The 23,524-nt window shown below is 49.2% G+C and overlaps 1 protein-coding gene and 1 non-coding gene across 11 annotated transcripts in view; both read left to right on the top strand.

The window, feature by feature from the left end:
* The first annotated feature begins 8,161 nt into the window (after positions 1-8,161).
* DHRS12 (dehydrogenase/reductase 12) overlaps positions 8,162-23,524 on the top strand; it is a 60,336-nt gene continuing 44,973 nt past the window's right edge. For 3 of the 10 annotated variants that reach the window (XR_003434781.1, XM_027116386.1, XM_027116384.1), the window contains exons 1-3: positions 8,961-9,084; positions 13,156-13,289; positions 22,592-22,684. Coding sequence is in view for 8 of the 10 variants with exons in the window: in XM_027116386.1 (XP_026972187.1) it covers positions 13,164-13,289; positions 22,592-22,684 (219 nt within the window). In the remaining 2 variants the exon portion in view is untranslated. Of the gene's footprint in view, positions 8,529-8,960; positions 9,085-13,099; positions 13,290-14,939; positions 15,023-22,591; positions 22,685-23,524 lie in introns of those variants that run through there. The other 7 variants (XM_027116387.1, XM_027116389.1, XR_003434780.1 and 4 more) reach the window with 5 other exon arrangements.
* TRNAG-CCC (transfer RNA glycine (anticodon CCC)) lies at positions 19,919-19,991 on the top strand. The gene has a single exon. It is a non-coding gene; the product is annotated as a tRNA-Gly (tRNA).

Raw genomic sequence — 23,524 nt, 5'->3', positions numbered from 1 at the left:
AAGAGTTTGCATTTGCTAACTCCAAATTCCCAATCCATCCCTCTCCCATCCCCTCTCCCTTGGAAACCACAAGTCTGTTCTTTACATCTGTGAGTCTGTTTCTATTTCATAAAAGTTCATTTGTGTCATATTTTAGATTCCGCATATAAGTAACATCATATGGTATTTGTCTTTCTCTGTCTAACTTACTTCACTTAGTATGATAATCCCTAGGTCCATCCGTGTTGCTGCAAATGGCATTATTGCATTCTTTTTTTATGACTGAGGAGTATTCCATTTTCTATACGTACCACATCTTTGTCCATTCATCTGGCGATGGACATTTAGGTTGTTTCCATGTCTTGGCTATTGTAAATAGTGTTGCTATGAACATAGGGGTGCATGCATCTTTTCGAATTATATTTTTGTCTGGATACATGCCCAGGAGTGGCATTGCTGGATCACATGGCAGCTCTATTTTTAGTTTTCTGAGGAACCTCCATACTGTTTTCTGTAGTGGCTGTACCAACTTACATTCAGGAGGTGGGGTGTTTTCAAATACATCTTGTATTGTTTTCTCTGGAACGCTTCCTTAGATCAGTTAGCTTTTAAAGTTTAAACTGTCTTACTGCATTGTATGGAAGTATAGTTCTACTTTATAGGAAAAGAAAAGGCAACTGGTACTTTCTGCAGGTTTGTACCATACCAGATGTGGTATCAAGGGTTCACATATATGGCATGTTCTAATCAGGCTCCTGAAAAGTCTCGTGATTCAAAAGCCCTTTGTTCTGATCACCTCCTGTTCATTCCATTGGTGAGAGAGGGGTTCCCTGCCCTAAATAGGGTGGCCAAACACACAGCACCTGACATTGAACAGATGAGATGGACAGCCTTTTTTTTTTTTTTTTTTTTTTTTTGCGGTACGCGGGCCTCTCACTGTTGTGGCCTCTCCCGCTGCGGAGCACAGGCTCCGGACGCGCAGGCTCAGCGGCCATGGCTCACGGGCCCAGCCGCTCCGCAGCATGTGGGATCTTCCCGGACCGGGGCACGAACCCGTGTCCCCTGCATCGGCAGGCGGACTCTCAACCACTGCGCCACCAGGGAAGCCCTGACAGCCTTTTTTGAGTCACATATACTCACATCCTGGGGAGGAGGATGTGGCCTGCTGCGTGATGCCACATGGAGACTGCATGCAGAAACGGAGTGAACAACCAGGGCTGTAAGGGGTCCTGCTTTGTAGTTACAAGAGGGTGGGGTAACCTCTAGTTCTGCAGGAGGATGGGATTGGTTTGTCTGAATAATTTCGCAGGCTGGCAGGGAGGTGAAGCCTGTGAGGTTGCCGAGAGGGTGGGGTGTGGCCAGTCTGACTGATCAGGGAACTAGCCGGGTGAGTAGCTTTCCCCGCTGGGCGGGGGGCAGATCTGGTGAAAGCAGGGGACTCTCAGCTAGGCCTTTGGGCCTCTCCGAAGCTCAAAGATGTCAAGGCAGCCCATGAACTTTTACGCCTTGCAATACGCCCTCCAAGATCAACCCCTGCCTGTATTGGCCATATTCCCTGGATTCTTAGTATTAGTATTCCAAGTATTCCCTGGATACTTAGTCCTGGATTCAAGTCTGGCTTTGAACTTTCTCAAGCACCAAATCACCAAAGGAGATATAATCAATGATAAGATATGCATTGTCCATGAAGTTCGCCCCCCTACCCCAGCACTATCCAGGTGAGAACACTCATCGTCTCCTTCCTGAATAGCTCTGTCCCTGGTCGACAGCACTGAGCTCCCGTGAATGATTTTCCCCACAATTGCAAAAATCTTGCAGTCTGATTGGATTCTTCCAAGACGAATTTTTTTTCACTCTTTATCTCTTTACTTTAATATTTCAGCCTTTAAAATGTCCTGTAGCCTGTACTTTTCCATAGCCACACACACAAAAAAGGCATTTTGCAAGTCAGTCTAGAGTTTATAAGTGTGTTTATAAAGAAGGCAGTTTCAGTTCAGTTGCCAGTCCTCTGGGGCAAGGCGCTGTGGCCCAGCTTCCCCTGGTTCCTTGTGCCAGCCCAGTGGGGCCGCCCCAGCTGCAGCAGCTGTTGAAGCTAATGGCTCACACCTGCAGCCTTTCTGGAGCCCTTCCTTGGTTGGGTAGAGCCAGCTTGTGCATGAGTTACCACTCCCTTGCACATGCACACGTATACACACACAAACGCTCGCACGTGCGTGCACACACACACACACACACACACACACACACACACACACACACGGTTATCCGTTTCTAAGGACTGATTGGGACAAGAGGGCATCCCAGCTTCAGGGCAGGTCAAACTCTGGTGTTATTTACGCGCCAGAGCTCCCCAGGGGGTCAGGCCAGACTTCACAGAAGCCACATCCTTTCCCAGCTTCTTCCTTTTTCCTGTCCTTCCTCCCTGTCTTGCATCCTGGTTTCTCCTGAGACCACTCCCTCAATACATCACATTAAGTGAAGCTCCACTTCAGGCTCTGCCTCCGGGGAACCTGACCCAGGACAGGGCTATTTTTCCACAGCTGGAGGCAGGAGCTATATCAGTAGTATAGTCCCTTTTATAAGCCCTTTTTTTTCCCTAAAATGACTGTTTTAAAACTTTGTTTTCTTTATAAAGGTGATACACGCTTATGGCTAAAAATTCAAGTAGTGTCAAAGGCTATAAAAACTTAAAAGATGACCTAAATGGGAAGGAAATCCAAAAAAGAGGGAATGTATGTATACATATAGCTGATTCCCTTTGCTGTACAGTAGAATCTAACACAACATTGTAAAGCAACTATATTCCAATAAAAATTAATTTTAAAAAGTAATATAAGGCTAATATGCATATTAGGTTAAAAAGTGATGTGATCATTTAGTTTACTAATTAAAAATTTGTCTGAAAAAATTAAAAAAAATAAAAAGTAAAAGATTTCAAACCCTACCATAACTCTTAGTTCTAGTTCCCCAAGAGGTCACCAGCATTCATCTTTTAGTCTCCTTTCAGAACATATCTGTATATATTTAAGCATAAATATGTGATTTTTATATAATTTACATCACATTATTCATACTACTCTGCAACCTGCTTTTTTCCATTTATAAACCAAGAACTTCTTTCCATCCTCAACGCAAAGAGACCTGCCTCAAAAATGACCAATACACGTAAGACTCATTTAAATAGGCACTTTCTCTGTAACTGTCAGGGCCGATCATTTCTGTGAATCAAAATGGAAAAACTAGTAGTTTGACATTTTATTTTGCCAAATGAACAACTGAGAGCTCAGTTTGACAAAGTAGTTGTCAGTTCCCCCCTCGTGTGCCAAACAAATGAGCCTGACTGAACCCAAACTCCCTGTGAAATGATTGAGGATCCGATTAGATCAAGGGCACGTGACCCACCCGAGGGCAACTCAACTCAGCAGTCCCCAGCAGTGGATTAAAGCTCGCGAGAGAAAAGAAGTTGAACTGGTTCTGTGTTATTCACATCCACAAAACACATACGTGAGGAGCAAACTATCCTTCCAATAGAGCACCTGTGTGTGAGCGTGTGTGTATGATTAAGAAGCTGTATTAGGCAATGAACACAAGACAGAGGCAGCACCTGAATATCACAGAAATTATAAAACATGTTTTAAGATACATAACAAAAGTAATAATTAACCACAGAGCAATACCATCTCACACCCACTAGGATGGCTACTATAAAGCAACAGCAAAACCCAGAAAATAACAAGTGCTGGAGAGGATGTGGAGAAATTGGAACCCTTGTGCACTGTTGGTGGGGATGGAAAATGTTGCAGCTGCTACGGAAAACAGCATGGAGGTTCCTTAAAAAATTAAAAATAGAACTGCCATATGATCCAGCAATTCCGCCTCTGGTTATATACCCCAAAGAGTTGAAAGCAGGGTCTTTAGAAGATATTTGTACACCAGTGTTCACGGCAGCATTATCCACAATAGGCAAAAGGTGGAAATACCCCAAGTGTCCATCAAGAGATGAATGGACAAACAAAACGTGGTGTATGCATACTACGGACTAATATTCTGCCTTGAAAAGGAAGGAAGTTCTGACACACACCACGACGTGAATGAACCTTGCAGACATTATGCTAAGTGAAATAAATCAGTCACGAAAAGACAAATACTATATGCTTTCATTTATGGGAGGTCCCTCGAGCAGTCAAATTCATAGAGACAGAAAGCAGAATGGTGGTTGCCTGGGGCTGGGGGGAGGGGGGAAGAGGGAGTTGATGTTTAATGGGAACAGAGTTTAGGTTTTGTAAGATGAAAGGCTCTGGAGATGGATGGTGGCGATGGCTGCATGACAGTGTGAATGTACTTAACGCCACTGAACTGTGCACTTAAAAAAGGGTTAAGATGGTAAATTTTATGTTACGTATATTATACCACAATTTAAAAATACGTAAATAAAATCACGTATTCCTCAATCCTTCCAAGCCTCCCCAGAATGATGGAATCACCCAGGATTAAACAGCTGGCAAGGGCAGGGCCGTTTAGACATTCCATGCATATGTAAGGGCACACATGCTCACAGGCTAACAAAAACCCAGTCTCACTCTTAGTTGGCTGAGGTCTTAGTGCCCCGCCTTCTGTCTCTGAGTGCCTCTGACTTAGTGGGGGGGCGGGGGGAGAGGTAGGCGTGGGGGAGAGATGCTGGTGGAGGGAACGGTGAACTTGCAGCCGCCCAGTCAACACAGGAACCAATCAACCAACCAAAAAGAGGAAGGAGATGGTAGATGGTAGAGGAAGTTTCCAGCCCCACACAAATGACTGAAGGAAGAAACTGAAGAGAAACCCCCAGGAGAAGCGTCCCATCCTTATAGAAAAGGGGTTATATGTGTGGGGTCCGGACCCCGACTGTCGGGTTGGAATCCTGACTCTGGTACTTTCTAGATTCTAGTGTGATCGTGGACACACCTTGAAATTCTCTGTGCCTCAGTCTACTCATTTGAAACGAGCTTAGAGTAGTGCTTGGCACATGGCAAGTAGAGTATAAGTATTTGTTAAATAAGAGAAAAGGTCCTGTGTTTCACCCTCACTCCTATGCCTCAAGGACTGGGTGGTTTATAGTGCCGTGTAGAGGGGAAACTGAGGCTCGGAGAGGTGCAGTGTCTCCTGTGAAGAGGCATCAGAGCTGCACACGGGTCTTCTGACTCTTGATCCCAGTTCTTGCCACTGCGTGTCTGCTGCCCTCTCCCTGTGTCCCTTGGTGGCCCTTGTCCCGAGCCAGCAGTGGGAACCAGGTGGTACAGGGAGCATTGGTCAGGCTGAGTCACTGCAGCCCCTCAGAGCATCAGAGCATTCTCTGGCTTCTCCGACTGCTTTTGCACTGAGGACCTGTCTGCCCTGAAAGGACAGCCCTAGAAACAGACTGCGTGAGACTTTCAGACCCACACAAGCCCCGTCTGTGGGAAATCATTTCCTTCATCAGTTCCGTTAACAGGGTGACTGATCGACCCAGGCATCACGACTGCCCCGCCCTTGGCCCATCTCGTCCCCGTGCCTGGTTCTTGGAAAGTGGACAGGACTAGGGAAAGAAGGTGCGCCTTCGTGTGTTTTTTAATTTGAATGGTAATTCGTGAACATAGTACAGAATTCAAAGGCACCAAAGGGTGTTTGGTGTAAGCAGAGTCTCTCTCCCCACTGACAGATCTCTTACGAGAGGCCTCCGCCCCATGATTAGCTTCCTGTGAAAGGAAAGACACCCTTAAATCCATGGATCTGCCCTTCGGGGAGTTGGTTCAGATGGGCAGCAGACGGTTGCCCCAGGGGAGAGCGAGTCTGTTAAACTGGTGACGCCAAGTGACTTGGGGAGGCAACCAGAGAGGCAGTGCTGAGTGGGGTTCTGCCTCCCGCCGGGTGCCCGTGTGGGTGGGTCATTGTCTGCCGTGTCATCCCTGGGCTGCTTCTCTCCTCCCTTAGTGTGAACCCCAAGAGGCAGCCTCCGGTTCCTTATAAGCCTTTTGCGATTAAGGCTGGGAGCGCCCATCCCTTCTCGTGAATATGGAAGAGACGTGTTCCTTAATCCGTGTACAGACAGGGTCAGGACACTGAGGGAAAACAGGGATCAGCATCAGAGACCTTCCTCCCGACCCGCCACCTCACCCGCCTGCCTTTTTGTTCCCTTTGCTTTCATGTCTCCTCCCCACCCCCAGCTGCACACTAAACACGTACAATGAGCGGTGCCTGCGCTTCCCATGGATTTATGATTTATGGTTATTCAGCTTATTACCTAAGTGGTTTTGCCAGGTGAAATATTAAGGCACCACTGCTGTTATAACCTTGTCTTCCATGATCTCATTGGCAGCTGGTGTTGCCATGACAACTGGGCTGGAGGAACTGGTACTGAATTTCAGTGGAAGAGATGCAAACACTGGTGTGTGTGTGTGTGCGTGTGTGTGTGTGCACGCAGACTTCCCATCATGTGTATCTGTTGTGCAGAAAGCCATGGATTTCTCAATCCTCACCTCCTGCTTCTCCTTCCAGTTTGGTCAAAATTAGCTTCAGGGCTCTAAATCAGTTAGAAGCAAGCTTTAGAGGATGATTTCTTTGTGTGGCTTTTGAGTTGCAAATTGGGACCAGGGACACAGAAGAAATATCTTCGAGGCTCTCTACCCACATGAAATGAAGCAGCTACACCCACTGGATGTCGCTCCTTTAAAAGCACCTTGGGCCTAACTTATTTAACATCTTTGTGTAATTCTCTTATTAGTCATAGAAAGTCAGAGCTGGAAGGGGCCCCAGATGTCATCTATCTAATTTCCTTTTCATTTAGATGAGAAAATTGAGGCCCAGAGAGGCTAGGTGACTTGCCCCCATACAGTACGGTCCAGTGAGAGGCTGTTGGCTCTGGAATCCCACTGCCTGGCTCGAGTCCTGGCTCCAGTGTGTATTTACTGTGACCTCAGCCAAGTGGCTTACCCTCTAAGTCTCAGTTTGTTCATCTGTAAAATGGAGATAATAGTGAGAACAACCTTACTAGGTCATTGTAAGGGTTAAGTGAGATAATCCACAATATTTGGACATATTAAACCCTCAATAAATTTTATCACTATTACCCAGGGTAACACTGAGAATCAGTGACAAAACAGAACTAAAATCCAGCTCAGCTAACTCCCACTTAAACTGGACCCTTTTCCCATTAATCCTGTCCTGTCCTTTGTTTCTTTTTGGTGTGTGTGTTGCTTGTCATCCAGGGGAGACTGGAGTTCCCGTTTGAGATGAGGTTGTCTTTTCTTAAAACCTCCTATGAAGTGTGTACAATGCAGTCCCTAGTGGATACTTGTTGATTTGAGGATAAACATTACATGCTTCATGCACTCATGGAACGTGGATGGAATGTACACGGCATGGGTGTAGCATAGGAGGGAAAAAATGAGAAGAAAACTTGAGGGAAGTGAACGTTTTTTGATCACCTCGAATGAAACCAGGCAGTTTGCTCAGCTCTTTACAGATGGCTTTAATCATCACAACAAGCCCATGAAGTGAGCGTATTCATTCCCGTTCTACCAACAAGAAAACTAAGAATGGAGTAGGTCTGCAGCATCCCGGCCTTTACACGGCAGGTTGAGAGAGCTGGGTTTCCACCCACCCTTTTACTGCAAGGCGCCGCTGATGTCCTCAATACACTGTGTGGTTCAAAAGAATTTCTTACCCCCTCTGTGAGCCAAAAGCACATTTCCTGAGGTGGTGAGAGAGATTCAGAGCAGACTGATACCTTTTCCATCACTGACACAGAGTGTACAAAGCACAGTTGTGTAACTCTGGGGGTCCAAAATGTTCTCCTGGTCTAACCTGACTGGCATTGAAAGTCACACCAGGCTGGGTGGCTTTACAGAATGCCACTTGTTTAAACTTCCTTTCATCACTCTGTCAAAAATAAGAGCAATGCCGTGGAACCTCACAGTCCTGTTCAGAGGAGCAAGCTGTTCTGGGGAAATTTGTTTCAAAAGGTATTCTGCATTAAATACACGCCCACTTGGGAGGGGGCAGTGATCCTATATCGTCTATCCTAGGTAATGAGGCCATTAAACCAGCTGGTCTCTGCGCATCTTATGTAAGGGTGTCTCAGTCTCTGGGTGAGTTGGGTAAACCAGTACAGAATTTAACGGAGAGAGGTTTCCTAACTGGGACTTAGAGATGGAGATCAGATGTGGACAGGGGTGCCCAATTCCTCCATATGGGGCCCAGAAGGGGCTGGATGACTTGTCTAGGATGTAGGCTGACACAGCCACTATGCTTTTTTTTTTTTTTAACTAACACAGTATGTTTATTTGGCCTTGGGGGATCGGGGACGCTGATGAAGATTTGGAGGAGATAAAGGGCCCCTGGCACTGCGAGACGCTGCAGAACTAGTGGCACAGGTCTGTACTTTGGAGACAGACTTACCTCTCCGGAGGGAGAGAGACCCAGCCCTGCCTCTCCACAACCGTGTCACTGTGTGCATGTTACTGACCTGACTTATTGCACCTGCTGAAGAGGCCATGTCCCTCCGCCGAGATACTGGGGGCATTTCGTGAAACAAGGTAGGTGGGAACTTAGAAAATGCTGGTTTTTCAGTAACCCCTATGATAAACCCATCAGATGAAGACATCTTTTTAGTATCAGTAAGCCTCATCGCTTTTATTCCACACAATTTTCTGGGTCATCAGATTCTAGGAGGTGCGCTTCGGTGCCATCTTTGCATCCTAGTCATACCCCCAAAACGTGCTGACGCCCGGCTTCGACCCAGAGGTGACTATGCAGACCTTCAGCGCGGCCCGCAGCACGGTCTGCCCTCCCTCCCTCCCCCCATCCCCAGCCCTCTGAGGCTGGGGCTGGAGGGGGCACTCTCCAGACCCGGGGCAGGAGGGGCGTTCCACGTCGTACGGAGACGCCGTCGCATTCCCAGTGGAGAAAAGCCCCAAAAGCCGCGGTTTTTATGTAACTGGGATGATGTAACCGCTGGCTGGCCCAGGGGGCGGGGCGGGGCGGGGGCACCGGGAGAGCAGGCCCGCGAGACTCTGCGTGCGGCGCCCGCCCAACCATGCTCCTCTACCGCAGCGCCGTGTGGTTCGCCAAAGGCCTGCGCGAATACACCAAGTAAGGATGCAGAGGGTACCGCGCCGGGGGCCGCGGGCCGGGGCTGCCGGTTGCGGGGCAGGCCGTCCGGCTGTCACGTGGCCCGCCTCGGCGTGCGCGAGCGAGGTTAGCGGGGACGCGCCCGCGACTTCCCCGCGATCTCTTGGACCCACCAAGCGACGGAGGCGCCCGTTAGCTGGCAGCCCGCGGGCAGATGTGCCGGCGGCCGGCGCGACCCCCGCACCTGGCTGGCGTCCGGGGGCGGGGCCTTGCAGCGCAGGCCCCACCCACTGACGTCAGGCGGCCCAGGCGCCTGAGAGCCTCCAGGGTGTTCCCTTGGCACCCTGCTGGGCGGGCTCTGATACAGGCTCCGTGGGGCTGTTTTCGGCGTCAGACGGGGTTAGTTCTGAGCTGCTAGTCGAGATTCTGTTTAGTACTTTCCTGGGTGTGTTTTTTTCCTCACTAATCAACTGCGGCTTGTGGACTGTGACCTCTCCCTCCAGCTGGAACATTCCGGGCGAGGGTTTCAGGTCAGCTCTGCACCCAGTGTGAGCTTGCTGAACGGTGCTGGATGGTTTCACCGTCCCCGTGATCGCCCTCGCTGTGGTTTTAAGGGGTGGCCACTTCTGGCAGATGGAGAGGTGGTTTTTATCTTAGAATTAGTTAGGCTTACGCAGTGGTTCTCACCCCTGTCTGAAATCACAAATCACCAGTGGAGAATTTAAGATACCATTTTCCAGGCCCTCCCCTTAGAGATTCTGATTCAGCTGATGTGCACTGGGGCCTCGACAGACATTTTATTTAAAAATCCTACAGGTGTTTCTCCTGTGCATCCCACTCATCTCTAGGAGACTTCCTCTCCTCCCTGCACTAGGGTTTTTATCAGTTCCTAAGGCAGCCTGGGCAAATTTCCGTCATACCAGGACTCCAGGCATCATTCCAAGGGGAGACAGCTACTGCTGCTCCCTTCTCTGCACCCCACATCCTTTTGGAAAAAGTGCAGACCCTCCTCAGGGGCCAGTGCTGCAGAGAATGTGGGAAGTGTAGCCGTCAACCCTGACCCACTGAATTTAGGTGAATACCGTGGCCGCCTCTTTCAAAGGGGTGTACAGGCAGTGGCCACCATTTGCTGGGTCTTTCCATGTTAACACGGAATGCAGCATGAAAAGTTTGAGTCAGCTTCCTGCCCCAGGAAAGCAGGCTTCTAAAAGTCTCTCCCCAGACTCTTCCATGAAGTTGGAGGGGTGCAAACGTAGGCGGGTTTCCCTCTATTATGTATTTAGTGAATTGGAGGGAAAGACAACACCTCGCTTTGATTCCAACTTGAGAGTCTGTAGTTTGGGTTTACAGTGTTTTTTCATGGCACACCAGGATTTTTATAAAGCTTCCTCACGTTGGGCCCCTAGGCAGCAGGATCTAGTTACAGTTTCCTAAACTTGCCCGAACCTAAGAATTACCAGGGGGTAGTTCAGCTACAACAACTGACTCCTAAGCTCCTAGCACCTGTGGGTGGGACCTTAGCAAATTCCATATTGGATAAGTTGGGGGAAGCCTGCCGGGGAGCTTGATTCCTGTATTCAGGGAGTTCAGGAAACACTAAGTACAGTGGTTGCTCAGCTCGAATCAAAATCACCTGGAGGGCATGTGAAACCACTCACTGATTGCACGGCCTCACCCTGGAGTGTCTGACTCCGTGGACAGATTGCCAGGTGATGCTGATGCTGCTTGTCTGGGGACCACTCTGAGCGTGAGGTAGAAGGTGCCCTAGGCTGGGGTGTTGGGCTTCATTACCTACCATCTCATGACCTTGGGTAAGTCATTTATGTCTCTCTATGTCTGAAAAATAAGGACTGATATCAAGAGTTTATAAAGATGAAAAAAGAGGGTGGGAGGACACAAAACAAACTAAGTTGTCTTATTAACAACAGACTGGATCAGGATGGAATCCCTGTGTTGAAGGCAAAGGACAAAGGGAATTATGACGTGTCCTTTAGCCCAGCCTGGCACCGCCCACTTGGCAACTGGCTCACAGTCTGGAGTTTGAGGAAGAGGTTTAATCCACAGGAGCCGTCCTCAGCAAACCTAAGGCTCTAATAGGATCGATGTGGTAGCCCAGAGGTTAAGGTCTACTCTAGCTGTGTGTCCCAGAGAAAAGCCTCTCAGCTTCCTGCCCCAGGAGGAGGGGGCTCTTGGGGCCGGGTCCCTGTGGGGCATTTACTTGGGGCATGTTCTCTGGCCCTGTGGTGGTTTGGAAAGCTCTTCTTTACTCCCCACCAGTGCCTTGTCCTGCCTGGGCCCCTATTCACTGACTTCCTGGCCCTTGATTCTTTCTGAGAAACCTCTTTCCTCTGCAAGAAAATCTTTTCACAGTGATCCTGGGACCCCAACCTGTGGGAAAAAACAAATCTTCCAGCTTCATCTTTGCTTATAGTTTAAATTACTGTCAAAGTCCCTAATGATTTGAAGGGCTAGGAGGTGGGGTGGGAGGGCAATGAGCTTAGTTTTGAATGTGAAAGGTATTCATGTCGTTATTAATACTAGTAATAATGATAGCAACTCTTATTTATTGAGTTCCTAATTTATTCCAAGTGTGTGATAAATGCCTCACATACATCATCTCACCCAGGCTGCCCAAGAAGTAGCTTTTATTATCCCCTTTGTGCAGATGAGGAGGCAGGAGCTCAGAAAGGTTAAGCCAGCACATGAGACGGCACAACTGTTAAGAGGCAGAGCTGTGATTTAAATCCAAGTTGCTTGATCCAAAGCCCTTATGATTGATATTATTTTTAGTTTCAAGTCAGCCTTTCAGGAGGCCTTGGAACAGTCAGAAGTCTTGCTTGCCCCGCTAAGTGGCCCACTAACAGCGGAAGCAATGGGAAGGGCATTCTCTGAGCCTCCCTGGATGTTTGGGCGAGTCACAGATGGTGAGAACAGGAACATTCTCCTTGGTCTCTTGACTGTGAGACCAGGGGCCATGACCGCCCCTGTGGCAAACCAGACCCAAGCTCATAAACATTCTTTGGCCCTCTTCACCAGCGTCCAGGCATGTAATTGGCAGTTGTGCTGTGCCAGGGCATGGGGCAGGAGACCAGCTGTTGGCAGTCTGTGTGTAAACAGGGCGCGGGGAGGGCACTGGGCTTCTTCCAGAACCTTTGGGGGAAAGAGTTGCTTTCTGCATTGCAGGGAATGAGCTCTTTGGGTGAGAGACACAAGCTGAGACCCCAGCCTGCTGGTGTGTGGGGAGAGCTCCGCCCTGTGGGTCTCCTCCTGCCAATCCCCCTACACTCTGCCTCTACCGCCTCAGCCAGTTTTGTAACTGGGAAATACTAGGACAGTAAAGCTAGAAGAGGAAGCTCAAAAAGCAGAGAGAAACAGTTAAGGAACTCAGGGTTGTTTCTGTCCAATATGATGCCTTTGTGCAAATTAGAAGAAGCACCGCCCTCTCTATGTGCTTTGCTGTCATCCGGCAGAAAGTTGTCCTGATGCAGATACGAATCTCTCATCAGTGTGATCGGAAGGGCGCCCCCTAGAGTTGTGCAGCATACACCCTGTGGCCCTGAAGGAGGCTTGCTTCCTCTGAAGGCGTGCAGCCCTCATATAACCGCACCTGCCCCCTCCTTCATTCCCTACGTGCAAATCTACCCACTTTGCCATGGTCCTTCTATACCTGGGTAGAGACACCTGTCCTGCGTTGCAGTAGGCACGATGTTCCTGGTCTCCTAAGCTCCTCTCTGCTCCCCCCACTGTGGGAAAAAGGCCCCCCAAAAAAGATCTATCTATCAAAGGGTTTTTTGGGGTGGAGGGCACCTCCTGGTATCAGAGGCAGTCAGAGAAAGGTAGTTTGGCCACCAAATTGTTGGAATCGCCAAGCATTTTCAGTTCAGGAAGCTAACGGTATAGGAAATGTAGGCCTGGAGGAGATGGTGGTGTTCATGAGACCAGGGAGGATAGCAGGGGGAGCCCAGGAAGAAAGGGGCTGCGTGATGTGCCGGAGAGAGCACGATGCCCAGCGCAGAATTAGGCTTCCTCCCCACAGGAGATTGTGTTCCCAGCTACTCACGGCCATTCCTTCTGTGGCTCTGCTGCTTCCAGGAGTGGCTATGAATCTGCATCCAAGGACTTCATCCCTGATGACCTGGACGTCCAAGTCCCTGGAAGAGCCTTCATGGTCACCGGGGGGAACAGCGGCATCGGAAAAGCAACTGCCTTCGAGATCGCCAGGCGAGGTGAGCAGCCTGCTAACTCGTGCGTGCACTGGGCCCCGAGGCCAGCCTGTGGCCGCTCCACGCTGGGGAGAGTGCCCTGTGTCATAGGAGGTCAGGAAGGCCACGGCCAGCACAGCCGGGAGCCCTGAACAGTGACCCTGTGCTGATAGGCACAGCTGCTGTGCGGTAAGCTTCAAGCTAGAGGCGGACAGAGCGAGTGACTGGAGGAGGCTTTTCTCAACACGGTTAATTCACAGGAGAGCTGGGGTCCTGTCCACGTGTCATTGTTTTCTGATTAAGAACAGTGAGGGGCTCCGGCCAACCCTAGGCGTCTGAATCACCAGTGGAACCTTAAAGCAAAAAAACACCTGCATACTTGGTCTCCAGTTCCTGTCTTCTCAACAACAACGGGGTCGGGGGTGGGAAGGATACTGGGAGTCCCTCGCAGTTTGCCTGTGGACCCTAGTTAAGAACCAGAGCCCCCAGAATAACGGGAGAGGGGCGTGCAGTGAACTTCCTTCTTCCTTCCTGGTGTCCAGCCTTCAGGTTTCGAGCAGCTGGAGACAGCCTCCCCTTTCTCCTCCCTAAGCTTGATTTGGGGAAGCGCCTCTCTGGGTGCCCGTAAATTATTCAGGCAGCTGAAGTCTTCCTCCTGGTAAATGCCGGAATTTCCTGCATAGGCTCAACTGCCCTGGGTCACTTAGTGGCACTGTGGTGGCTAGAAAAGCCTGCCGTGCCCCTCCAGAGCCCCTTCTCCAGGAAGAATGGATGTTCCGGCAGAAGTCGGGGAAATAAGTTGGGAATTTATCACTTTTCAAGATGCTCGAGATTTTTTTTTTTCCTCTAAAATTGTTAGGCATTTTTCAGGGGAATATTATACCATTTGGAGTTGTATTTAATTATCTGCCAAGTCAGGGGGAAGATTAACTGCATCTTAGCAACTGGGAGGTACTCTGAAGAGCTGTGGGGACGAGGATAAAGCAGACGGGCTGGTGGTGTGATCAGCATGTAGCTTCCCATTAAACAGACCCCATTTTAAAAAGCAGCTATTGTAGGTGAAGAAGGCAGGTTCCATAATGCTTACTTCTTTACTGCCGCAGACAGCGTAAGTCCCCTTTAAATAGGCCTTGATTGACGACGGTGTGGCTTTTGCTGGAATAGTCTGAGAGCCATTTATGGACTCAGCCACTCAGTAAATATTTATCGAGTTCCTGCTGCATATGAGGCTGAACACTAGACTCCCTGGGGAGCTTTTAAAACATCCGCAGGCCTGGGCCCGTCATCTAGAGCTTTAAAAACTTCCCGGGTGGGTCCAAAGTGCAGCTAGGTTGAGACCTGTGTGTCAGGTACTCTGTGAGATGTTAGGGATGCCGGTATGACAGAAACCGACCCTTCTTATCCTTGATCTATTCAGACTCTTAAGTCAGGACGTTGTCCCAGGTGCACCGTCAGTCAGCTCAGGTAGGCAGGAGGACGGGTTCCAAGATCACCCTCTCTCTTACATCTGCTGCTCTGACTGTGGGGACCATCTGTCTAGATTTTCCAGAATAGTCTCCATTTCAGGTACTCTTTCTGTGAGCCCGTATGTCTTAGTCCTGCATTTGGAAAAGCTGGTCTCCATAGCTGTCACTGTCGCTGTCCCTCACAGACGGTTTTGTTGAATTCCACCAGGTGGCACAGTTCACCTGGTTTGTCGAGATGAAAACCGAGCGGAAGGTGCCAGAGGTGAGATCATCAGGGAGAGCGGGAACCAGGTGAGCTGCTCTGTGGCCCTCCTGCTGGGGGTTCCTGCCTGCGGGGTCCGCAGTGCAGGGGGCTGGACTCCTGGCCACGCGGCCCGAGTTGGCAGTGGCCTGTTTGTGCTTCCGCTTGGGGGGCAGCCTCGGCCAGCAGAGCTGGAGCTGCGCTTTTCTTTTCTTTTTTTTTTCAATGTGTTTCGGGACAGAGGTCCTATTTTATTTTATTCTATTCTATTCTATTTATTTTTGCTGTACAGCAAAGTGAATCAGTTATACATATACATATATCCACTCTTAAAAAATATATATATATATATATATATATATATTTATTTATTTATTTATTTGGCTGCGCTGGGTCTTCATTGCGGCACGCGGGATCTTTAATTGCAGCATATGGACTCTTAGTTGCGGCATACGGGATCTAGTTCCCTTACCAGGGATCAAACCTGGGCCCCCTGCATTGGGAGCACGGAGTCTTAAGCACTGGACCACCAGGGAAGTCCCGATATATCCCCTCTTTTTTAGATTTCCTTCCCATTCTGGTCACCACAGAGCATTGAGTACAGTTCCCTGTTTTATACAGTAGGTTCTCATGAGTTGTCTGTTTTATGTATAGTATCAGTAGTGTATCTATGTCAGTCCCCATCTCCCAATTTCTCCCACTCCCCCCTCACTCCTCTGAGCTGCCGCTTTTCAAAGTCTGGGCCGGACTGGGGATAAGGGGGGCAGTGAGGTTTGATCCCACGCCCCATGAAGTCATCCGCGCCTGCTGGGGAGACATGATACGGACGTGGCACTGCTGGGGTCCCCCCCCACAGAGGGAGGCCACGTCAGTGAGACATATCAGAGGTGACTCAGGGTGAGCCAAGCTGTAAACTGACACAGTGGTCTTCGGAGAAAGAGGGACAACAGATGACATTTTGGCCTTGATGAGGGCCACTTCCTCTCGAGAGCTGGCTCACGGTTTGTGGGCTTCCTCTTCTGAGACAGTCGGAACCAGGACTGGCTATATAATTTGTAGGGCCCAGCGCAAAACGAAGGTGTGGGACCCTGGTGTTAAAAGCCTAAGAATTGGAGGACGGCGAAGGCATAGCATTAACACAAGCGGGGCCTGTACTCCAATAAAAAGTAATTTAAAAAAAAGTTCCGGGGCTTCCCTGGTGGTGCAGTGGTTGAGAGTCCACCTGCCGTTGCAGGGGACGTGAGTTCACGACCCGGTTTGGGAAGATCCCACATGCCGCGGAGCGGCTGGGCCCGTGAGCCATGGCCGCTGAGCCTGCGCGTCTGGAGCCTGTGCTCCGCAACGGGAGAGGCCACAACAGTGAGAGGCCCGCGTACCACACACACACACACAAAAGTTCCCCCTTGAAGGCACTCTGGCTTAGGAACACAGTAGAATCTCTAATAAGAACAAAGTTAACAGTTCCAAAGTCCGAAGTGTTATTGCTAGGAGACTTAAAAATCATCACAGTAATAGCTAAAGGAATGAGTGATCAAAAAAGAATTAAGAAATAAAAAACAAGCGGGGCCCTCTTGGGGTCTGTGCACCTGTGCAGGTGGCACCCCGGGAAGCCGGCCCCGATGGAGGCCCCTGAACTCCCAGTGTCAAGTGGAGAGGAGGGGGCTGGCTGGCAGTGACCACGGGCCCCTCACCTTCGCTCCAGAGCATGTTGCTTCCAGCCCCACCTGGAGTTTCCTCCTCTGTCCTGTGCACCTGCTTCTCCAGCAACTGCCCATAGCCGAGGGGCGGACAGCGCCCCGCGCCCTCAGGCTTGGGCCGTGGCTAAAGGGAAAACAGATGCCCCAATCTAGAATGGACTATTTTGCCTCTGCTCATGAAGGTTATTCCACGTCTTGAAGTAACGTTTTCAAGGCAAGAGACTTTCCGCAGACTCCGCAGCCTCTTGCCATCAGATTCCTCCCGGAGGCTTAGGGCTGGCTGAGAGCTCGAGGGTCTCTAAATCTTCCTCTGACGTCTGCAAGGGCAGCTGCGATCTGGGGGCTGCAGTTCTTGAGATGGAAAGCTGGCTGTCTGCCTGCTGATAACTTTCAGTGGTGCTGCTGCAGGATGCAACAGGAATACTAATCTCAGGCTATGGGCAGGGGAGGCTCTGTCTGGATCCCAGCCCGCTTTGGTTTGGGCTATGTTTTTCTACAAAGTAGATCTATATAGAAAAAGAGGACACGATGCTGTTTACGCTGTTGAGACCTCCTTATGTCCAGCTGCACCATCTTTGGGAGGTAGTGCTGAAAGGGGGAGCAAGCATGTTTCCTGGGGCGGGGGGAGAGGGAGCCCTTCACCTGCGGCCTCCCCCCATTCACGTTCACAAACCCACAGGAAATCCTCTCCTCTTTTGTGTTTGTAAGTGGCCGCCAGCACTGAGCGCTCGGAGGGTCCGGGGCCGGTGGTGCCCGTCTGCTCATTCCCGCGGGTGTGGTTTCCCCGACTCGTGCATCCTCCAGGCTCTTCCCCGGGATCGGCTGCTCCTTCCAGCTTCATCAGGGATGTATGGGAAGGGGCGGGGCTCCCATCTGAGTGCCGGTTCTGCGCTCACGAAGCCTTGTGAGCTGGGACAGTGTGCTTAGCTTCCCTGAACCTCAGTTTCCTCATCTGAAAAGTAGGGTGATACTACTTTGTTCATTTTTGAACATCTCGTTGAGTGTGAACGTGTCAGGCAGCATGCTGGGAGCTGGAGATTGACATGGTAGAGGCAGTACAGCCCCTCTCAGTCCTGTAAGGATTAAGCGATCAACAAGCATTTTCAACAAAGGATGTGCCCCTCCCTGGGCCCGCCTGATCGGCTCTGTATCACGGTGGGGCGGGGAGGTGTGGACGGCGTGGCTTCCGAAGTACGTGTTCCCCCAGCTCCCACGTCAGCCACCTCGTGCCTGCGTTTGACCAGCGGCGGGTATTAGAGGAAGATTGGGAGGAAGGGGGCGGGAGGAATGGGGAAACAGGATATCTGGCCTCCGTGGTAACAGCTGAGTCTCCGCTGAGGTTCCTGCTTCTGGGGGTGAGCCTGCTCTCAGGCTCAGGTCACATCAGCCCCTCCCGTTGCTCCTGCAGCCTAGGGCTGGTGGGCGCTTCCTGCTGCTGCTGGTCTCCGGGTTTCTTCACCAGTCCCAGCTGAGTTCTCATCTCCCTTCTCCTCTGGGAAACCAATCCCTGTGTTCAATTCCCTCTGTTGAAAGTGGTTTCTGTTAGACCCTGGCTGACATAACATGGTAGTGCTATGACATGGGAAGTTCAGGGCATCATAGTATGTACAGCTCTCGATCCATAGAAGCTATTACTATTATTGCTGTTATCAACATTGTTTATGCTAATATTATTACCACTCCCAACCTTACACTCTCTGCTTTTCAAGTTCCCTAGTTCTCTTTCATTAGTGCTTGGGCCGGTAAAGCAGGGAGGGAGGGCACTGGCGGACTGGTCCTGGGTGCATAGTTGGGTGGACATCAAAGAGCGGTGGTCCTTTGGGCAGGAGAGCCTGGGTGGGGTGTGTGGCAGGCCAGCTGAGCCAGGCGCGTGTGGGCAGGCTGGGCACCAGGGAAGGACAAGGTCACGTGGGAACCAGCTGCTTGGACGCACTGGCTTGGTAAGATCAGGGGTGTGGAGTACGGAGAGTTCAGTATCCTGCCACGGGGCTCTTTCTGGAGAGGGTGTGTGTGGCCCCAGGCTTGGGGGAAGGAGCGCTTGTCACAGAGCAAACTCCCAGTGCAGCAGCCACTGTGTCTGGCACAATGTTCCTGATGGGCCCAGGGAGAGAGTCAGAGTGGACCCTCCTTCAGCTCCTCGCCACATGCAGTTCAGCACCATCTCGCTGTCTGGATAGAAGGGCACCACCCTTTTGTCTGGCAGTTATCTCCTTGGGCAACTCTTTTTTTTTTTTTTGGCCACACCGAGTGGCGTGTGGGATCTTAGTTCCCCAGCCAGGGATCAAACCCAGGCCCCAGCAGTGAAAGCACAGAGCCCTAACCACTGGACTGCCAGGGAATTCCCCATGGGCAACATTTTAAAAAAAATAAACTTTAAAATTTCAGAATAGTTTTAGATGCATAGAAAAGTTGTGAAAATAATGCAGACTTTCCATTTACCCCACACCCAGTTTTCCCTTTGCTAACGTCCGTCTTACATGAGTATGATTCATTTGTTAAGCAAATGAACCAATATTGATACATTATTACTAACTAAAGTCCATTCAGATTTCCTTAGTTTTTACCTACCGCCCTTTGTCTGTTCCCAGATCCCATCCAGGATCCCACGTTACATTTAGTTGTCGTGTCTCCTCGTGCCTGTGACAGTGTCTCAGACCTTCCTAGTTTTTGATGACCTGGACAGTTTTGAGGAGTGCTAGCCAGGGGTTTTGTATACTCTCCCTCAACTGGGATTGGCTGGTTGTGTTTCTCATTGATTAGAACGGAGTGATGGGTTTCCCGGAGAAAGATCACAGAGGTACAGTGCAACCTTTGTACTTCCTGATATGGCTGGAAGGTGCTGTCAATGTGCCTTCTGTCTTGTGCAGATTGATCCCATCAACAGCAAAACACCAAGATAAAAAACAGGGGTTTCTACTCTCCAGTTCTCCCAGGCCAACGTGGAATTCCACCTTCTTAAGAATTACTGGTTTAGCTTCCTGAGTACTAGACATTAATAGTAACTATCACCTCATTCCTACATAGTGATTTCTACTTCCAAGGGCACATTCATGTACTGTCTCCCCTTTACCCTTCAAACTCACCCTCTGCCCTGGGTAGAGGCTTCCCGTGATGTCAACTCATGACTCCTGGGCCACCCAGCAGCTAGATGATGGTGGTTCACCTATAGGAAGTATCCCAGTTGAGTTTTGCTCAGTTTCAATAACCAGACTTGTATCCTCTTTAGGTTTAAAGAGTGAGTACAGGACTTCCCTGGTGGCACAGTGGTTAGGACTCTGCACTCCCAATGCAGGGGGCCCAGGTTCGATCCCTGGTCAGGGAGCTAGATCCCACATGCATGCCACAACTAAGAGTTCACATGCCATAACTAAGGAACCTGCGTGCCACAACTAAGACTGGTGTGACCAAATAAATAAATATATAATTTTTTTTTTTTTTAAAGTGAGTATAGGGCCCCCAATGTCTCCTAGGTCTAGCCTCGTCATGTGTAGATCAGCAGATCAGGGTTTTACACACTGGCACCTGCCTGGTTCCTTCCCCTGGTCACAGCAGGCTGCTGGCCTCTCCTTCTGGGTGCCTTTGGGCTTCCTGGTTTCTTGCAGAGGGAGCCAGATGATTCCCTTCACCTTTTCAGGACGCTTCATTTCACCAGGCTCCAAGGTTGATTTGTCTATAATGGCGAGTCCCTCTTCCCTGCTGCTGCCTCTTTTTAATTCTGCGATGCCTTGGGTGCTTCCAGGAAGCTCAAGGAGATTGAGGGATGATCAGAGTAAAATTGATTTTGGCTCACTTGAATTTTGTTGTTTCTTTGAGCCTGGCTTTGTGTGAGTGTCGCAGCCCTGCTGGTGGGAGGGAGTTCCAGGGTGGTTGCTGGGAAGTACTCAGAACGAAAGGATTAGGTATGTGGACCTGCTTTGCCGTCACTGGTAGACGCTCACAGCTGACCCAGGTGTGAGTCAGCAGCCTCATGTCCGCTCTGTCTGGGTGAGGGCCTTCAGAGACTTTTCAGAAGAGCATAGTCCTGTACGGACAGTGCTTTTCCTCTCCCTTGAAGGCAGAGGAAGATTCAGTTGTTCCAGACTTAAGCCAAATATGGTCTTCAAGCTGATTACAGACCTTCTGAGGCGTGAAAATGTGGGACTGCTTCTGTCTTCTCATTCTCTGAGCCTTTGTCTCAGGGTGAGGAAATATGTTTTAAGATCAATCAGTAGAAAGAAATTCTGACTTGCGTTCAATGGCTCAGTTAATGGGGCAACTGAGACAGGGTCCTGAACTCTGCTTTATCAAGGGAGTTACAGCTGTTGCTCAGAGTTTTGCCTGTAGGTTCAGCTCCCAGCAGCAGGAATCTGCCTTGGGTTGGTGACAAGTCCCTGACGTCTGCTGGAGCTCAGGGGGAATAGCCTCACGTTCACTGGATGCTGAGAACACAAGTTTCAATTATGTGCTGAGTACAGAGAAAAAGGGGTAAATGGACAGCATGCATTGATCATTTACGTGCACGGCTGTGTGCACCACCGTAAAGGAAAAGGGGGCATTCAGCGTGGCTTCTTCATCAAGGAGTTCTGAGTCTGCTGGGGGGAGGCCATTGTAATGGCCACAAAACATACGTTTGCATGGATGTGTCGTCGTTTCCTACCAATCATTTGGGAGTTTTTGTCAATATTTTGCTCCTAAGAGATTATCGGAGGCACATCCTAACTATAAGATGACAACTTCTTCTGTGACTCAGTCCTTGCTTACGTTGCGTGTCCGTTGCTGCCTTGTGACATGGTTACCTCTGGACGCGGCCTCCTCCCCCAGTAGACTCAGAACTCCGTGATGGAGGAGTCATGCTGAATGCCCCCTTTTCCTTTACGGTGGTGCACACAGCCATGCACGTAAATGATCAGTGCATGTTTATTGCAGCTCTATTTACAACAGCCAGGACATGGAAGCAACCTAAGTGTCCATCGACAGATGAATGGATAAAGAAGATGTGGCACATATATACAATGGAATATTACTCAGCCATAAAAAGAAACGAAATTGAGTTATTTGTAGTGAGTTGGATGGACCTAGAGTCTGTCATACAGAGTGAAGTAAGTCAGAAAGAGAAAAACAAATACCGTATGCTAACACATATATATGGAATCTAAAAAACAAACAAAAAAAATGGTCATGAAGAACCTAGGGGCAAAGTGGGAATAAAGACACAGACCTACTAGAGAATGAACTTGAGGAAATGGGGAGGGGGAAGGGAAAGCTGGGACAAAGTGAGAGAGTGGCATGGACATATATACACTACCAAATGTAAAATAGATAGCTAGTGGGAAGCAGCCGCATAGCACAGGGAGATGAGCTCCGTGCTTTGTGACCACCCAGAGGGGTGGGATAGGGAGGGTGGGAGGGAGATGCAAGAGGGAAGAGATGTGGGGATATATGTATATGTATAACTTTGTTATAAAGCAGAAACCAACACACCATTGTGAAGCAATTATACTCCAATAAAGATGTTTAAAAAAAGAAACTCAACAATAAGAAAACAACCTGGTTAAAAAAAAAAAAGAAGGTAGATTTATATATAAGAAAAAAATCTCTAAAACATATTGTTAAGTGAAAAAGAAGGATATTAAACAATGTATAGTCTGATTCTATCTATATGGAAAAGGGGCACACACACACACATAATACTTAAATTGTATAATATATAATGCCTGAAAAATACATTTATAAATATTGTATGTACTTAAAATATTTCTGGATGATTTGCAAGAAACTGTGAACAATGGTGTACTTCTGAAGAGTGAGACTTTCCATTTTGTATCATTCCAAACGATTTGATTTTTAAAACCATTTTTTTAAAAAACCATTTTTAATGAAAAGAATACATGTTATCTTTTTTTTTTTTAAGGCTTTACAATTTTTTTTTGTTTTCTGGTTTAGAACATCTTTCTGCACATTGTGGACTTATCTGATCCCAAGACAGTCTGGAAATTTGTTGAAAATTTCAAGCAGGAACATACCCTCAATGTCCTGGTGAGCTCTGTAAACATAAGTAGGGGGTAAATCTCATGCATGTGCCTTTCTTGCCTGTGTGGTTGTAGACTGGTGTGTATGTTTGTGGATCTTTATGGTGACACCTTAGTGAGAATCTTTTATGGGGAGGCCTGTTCAGTTATCAGGTTCACTCATTGGAGTCAATCTAACCCTATTGGTTGGATTTGTGGGGAAAGGAAGGGACCATCCACTGGGTCTGTGGGGGGGTTGGGGAGGTTCCATTTTTTTCATAAAATGATGATTTGTATACTGGTATTCCTGAACTCTGTAGATTTGGGGATTGCTATATTAAAATAAGAGGCTCAGGGGGAAATTAAATAAAAAGCTTAGTCCAAAAGAACGCTTGCTGCAGACAAGCACATCTTTTAGTAACACAGTCAGTTGCTCTCCAGAGAGAGCTAGAGGACTCAGGTGGGCTGGTGTCCTTCTCCTCCTCGCATATACTCTGAGCTGAGCTGCGTTTCTACCCAAATAGTTTCTAATGTGCTCCGAAATGTTCACTCAGGCTCAGGTCTACTCTTGCGCTGTCCAATATGGCTACGGAGCATTTGAAATGTAGCTAGTCCAAATTGAGATGTGCCACCAGTGTACAAATCTGCCGATGTTGAAGACTTAGTGTGAAAAATAGAGTAAACAGGGCTTCCCTGGTGGCGCAGTGGTTGAGGGTCCACCTGCCGAGGCAGGGGACGTGGGTTCGTGCCCCGGTCCGGGAAGATCCCACATGCCGCGGAGCGGCTGGGCCCGTGAGCCATGGCCGCTGAGCCTGCGCGTCCGGAGCCTGTGCTCCGCAGTGGGAGAGGCCACAACAGTGAGAGGCCC

This window comes from Aethalodelphis obliquidens, unplaced genomic scaffold, assembly GCF_003676395.1.
Source record: "Aethalodelphis obliquidens isolate GAN/ISIS:26980383/991018 unplaced genomic scaffold, ASM367639v1 scaffold16, whole genome shotgun sequence".
NCBI classification, from domain to species: Eukaryota; Metazoa; Chordata; class Mammalia; order Artiodactyla; family Delphinidae; genus Aethalodelphis; species Aethalodelphis obliquidens.
The sequence above is the reverse complement of the archived record's forward strand: the minus strand, read 5'-3'. Positions and strand labels throughout refer to the sequence as shown.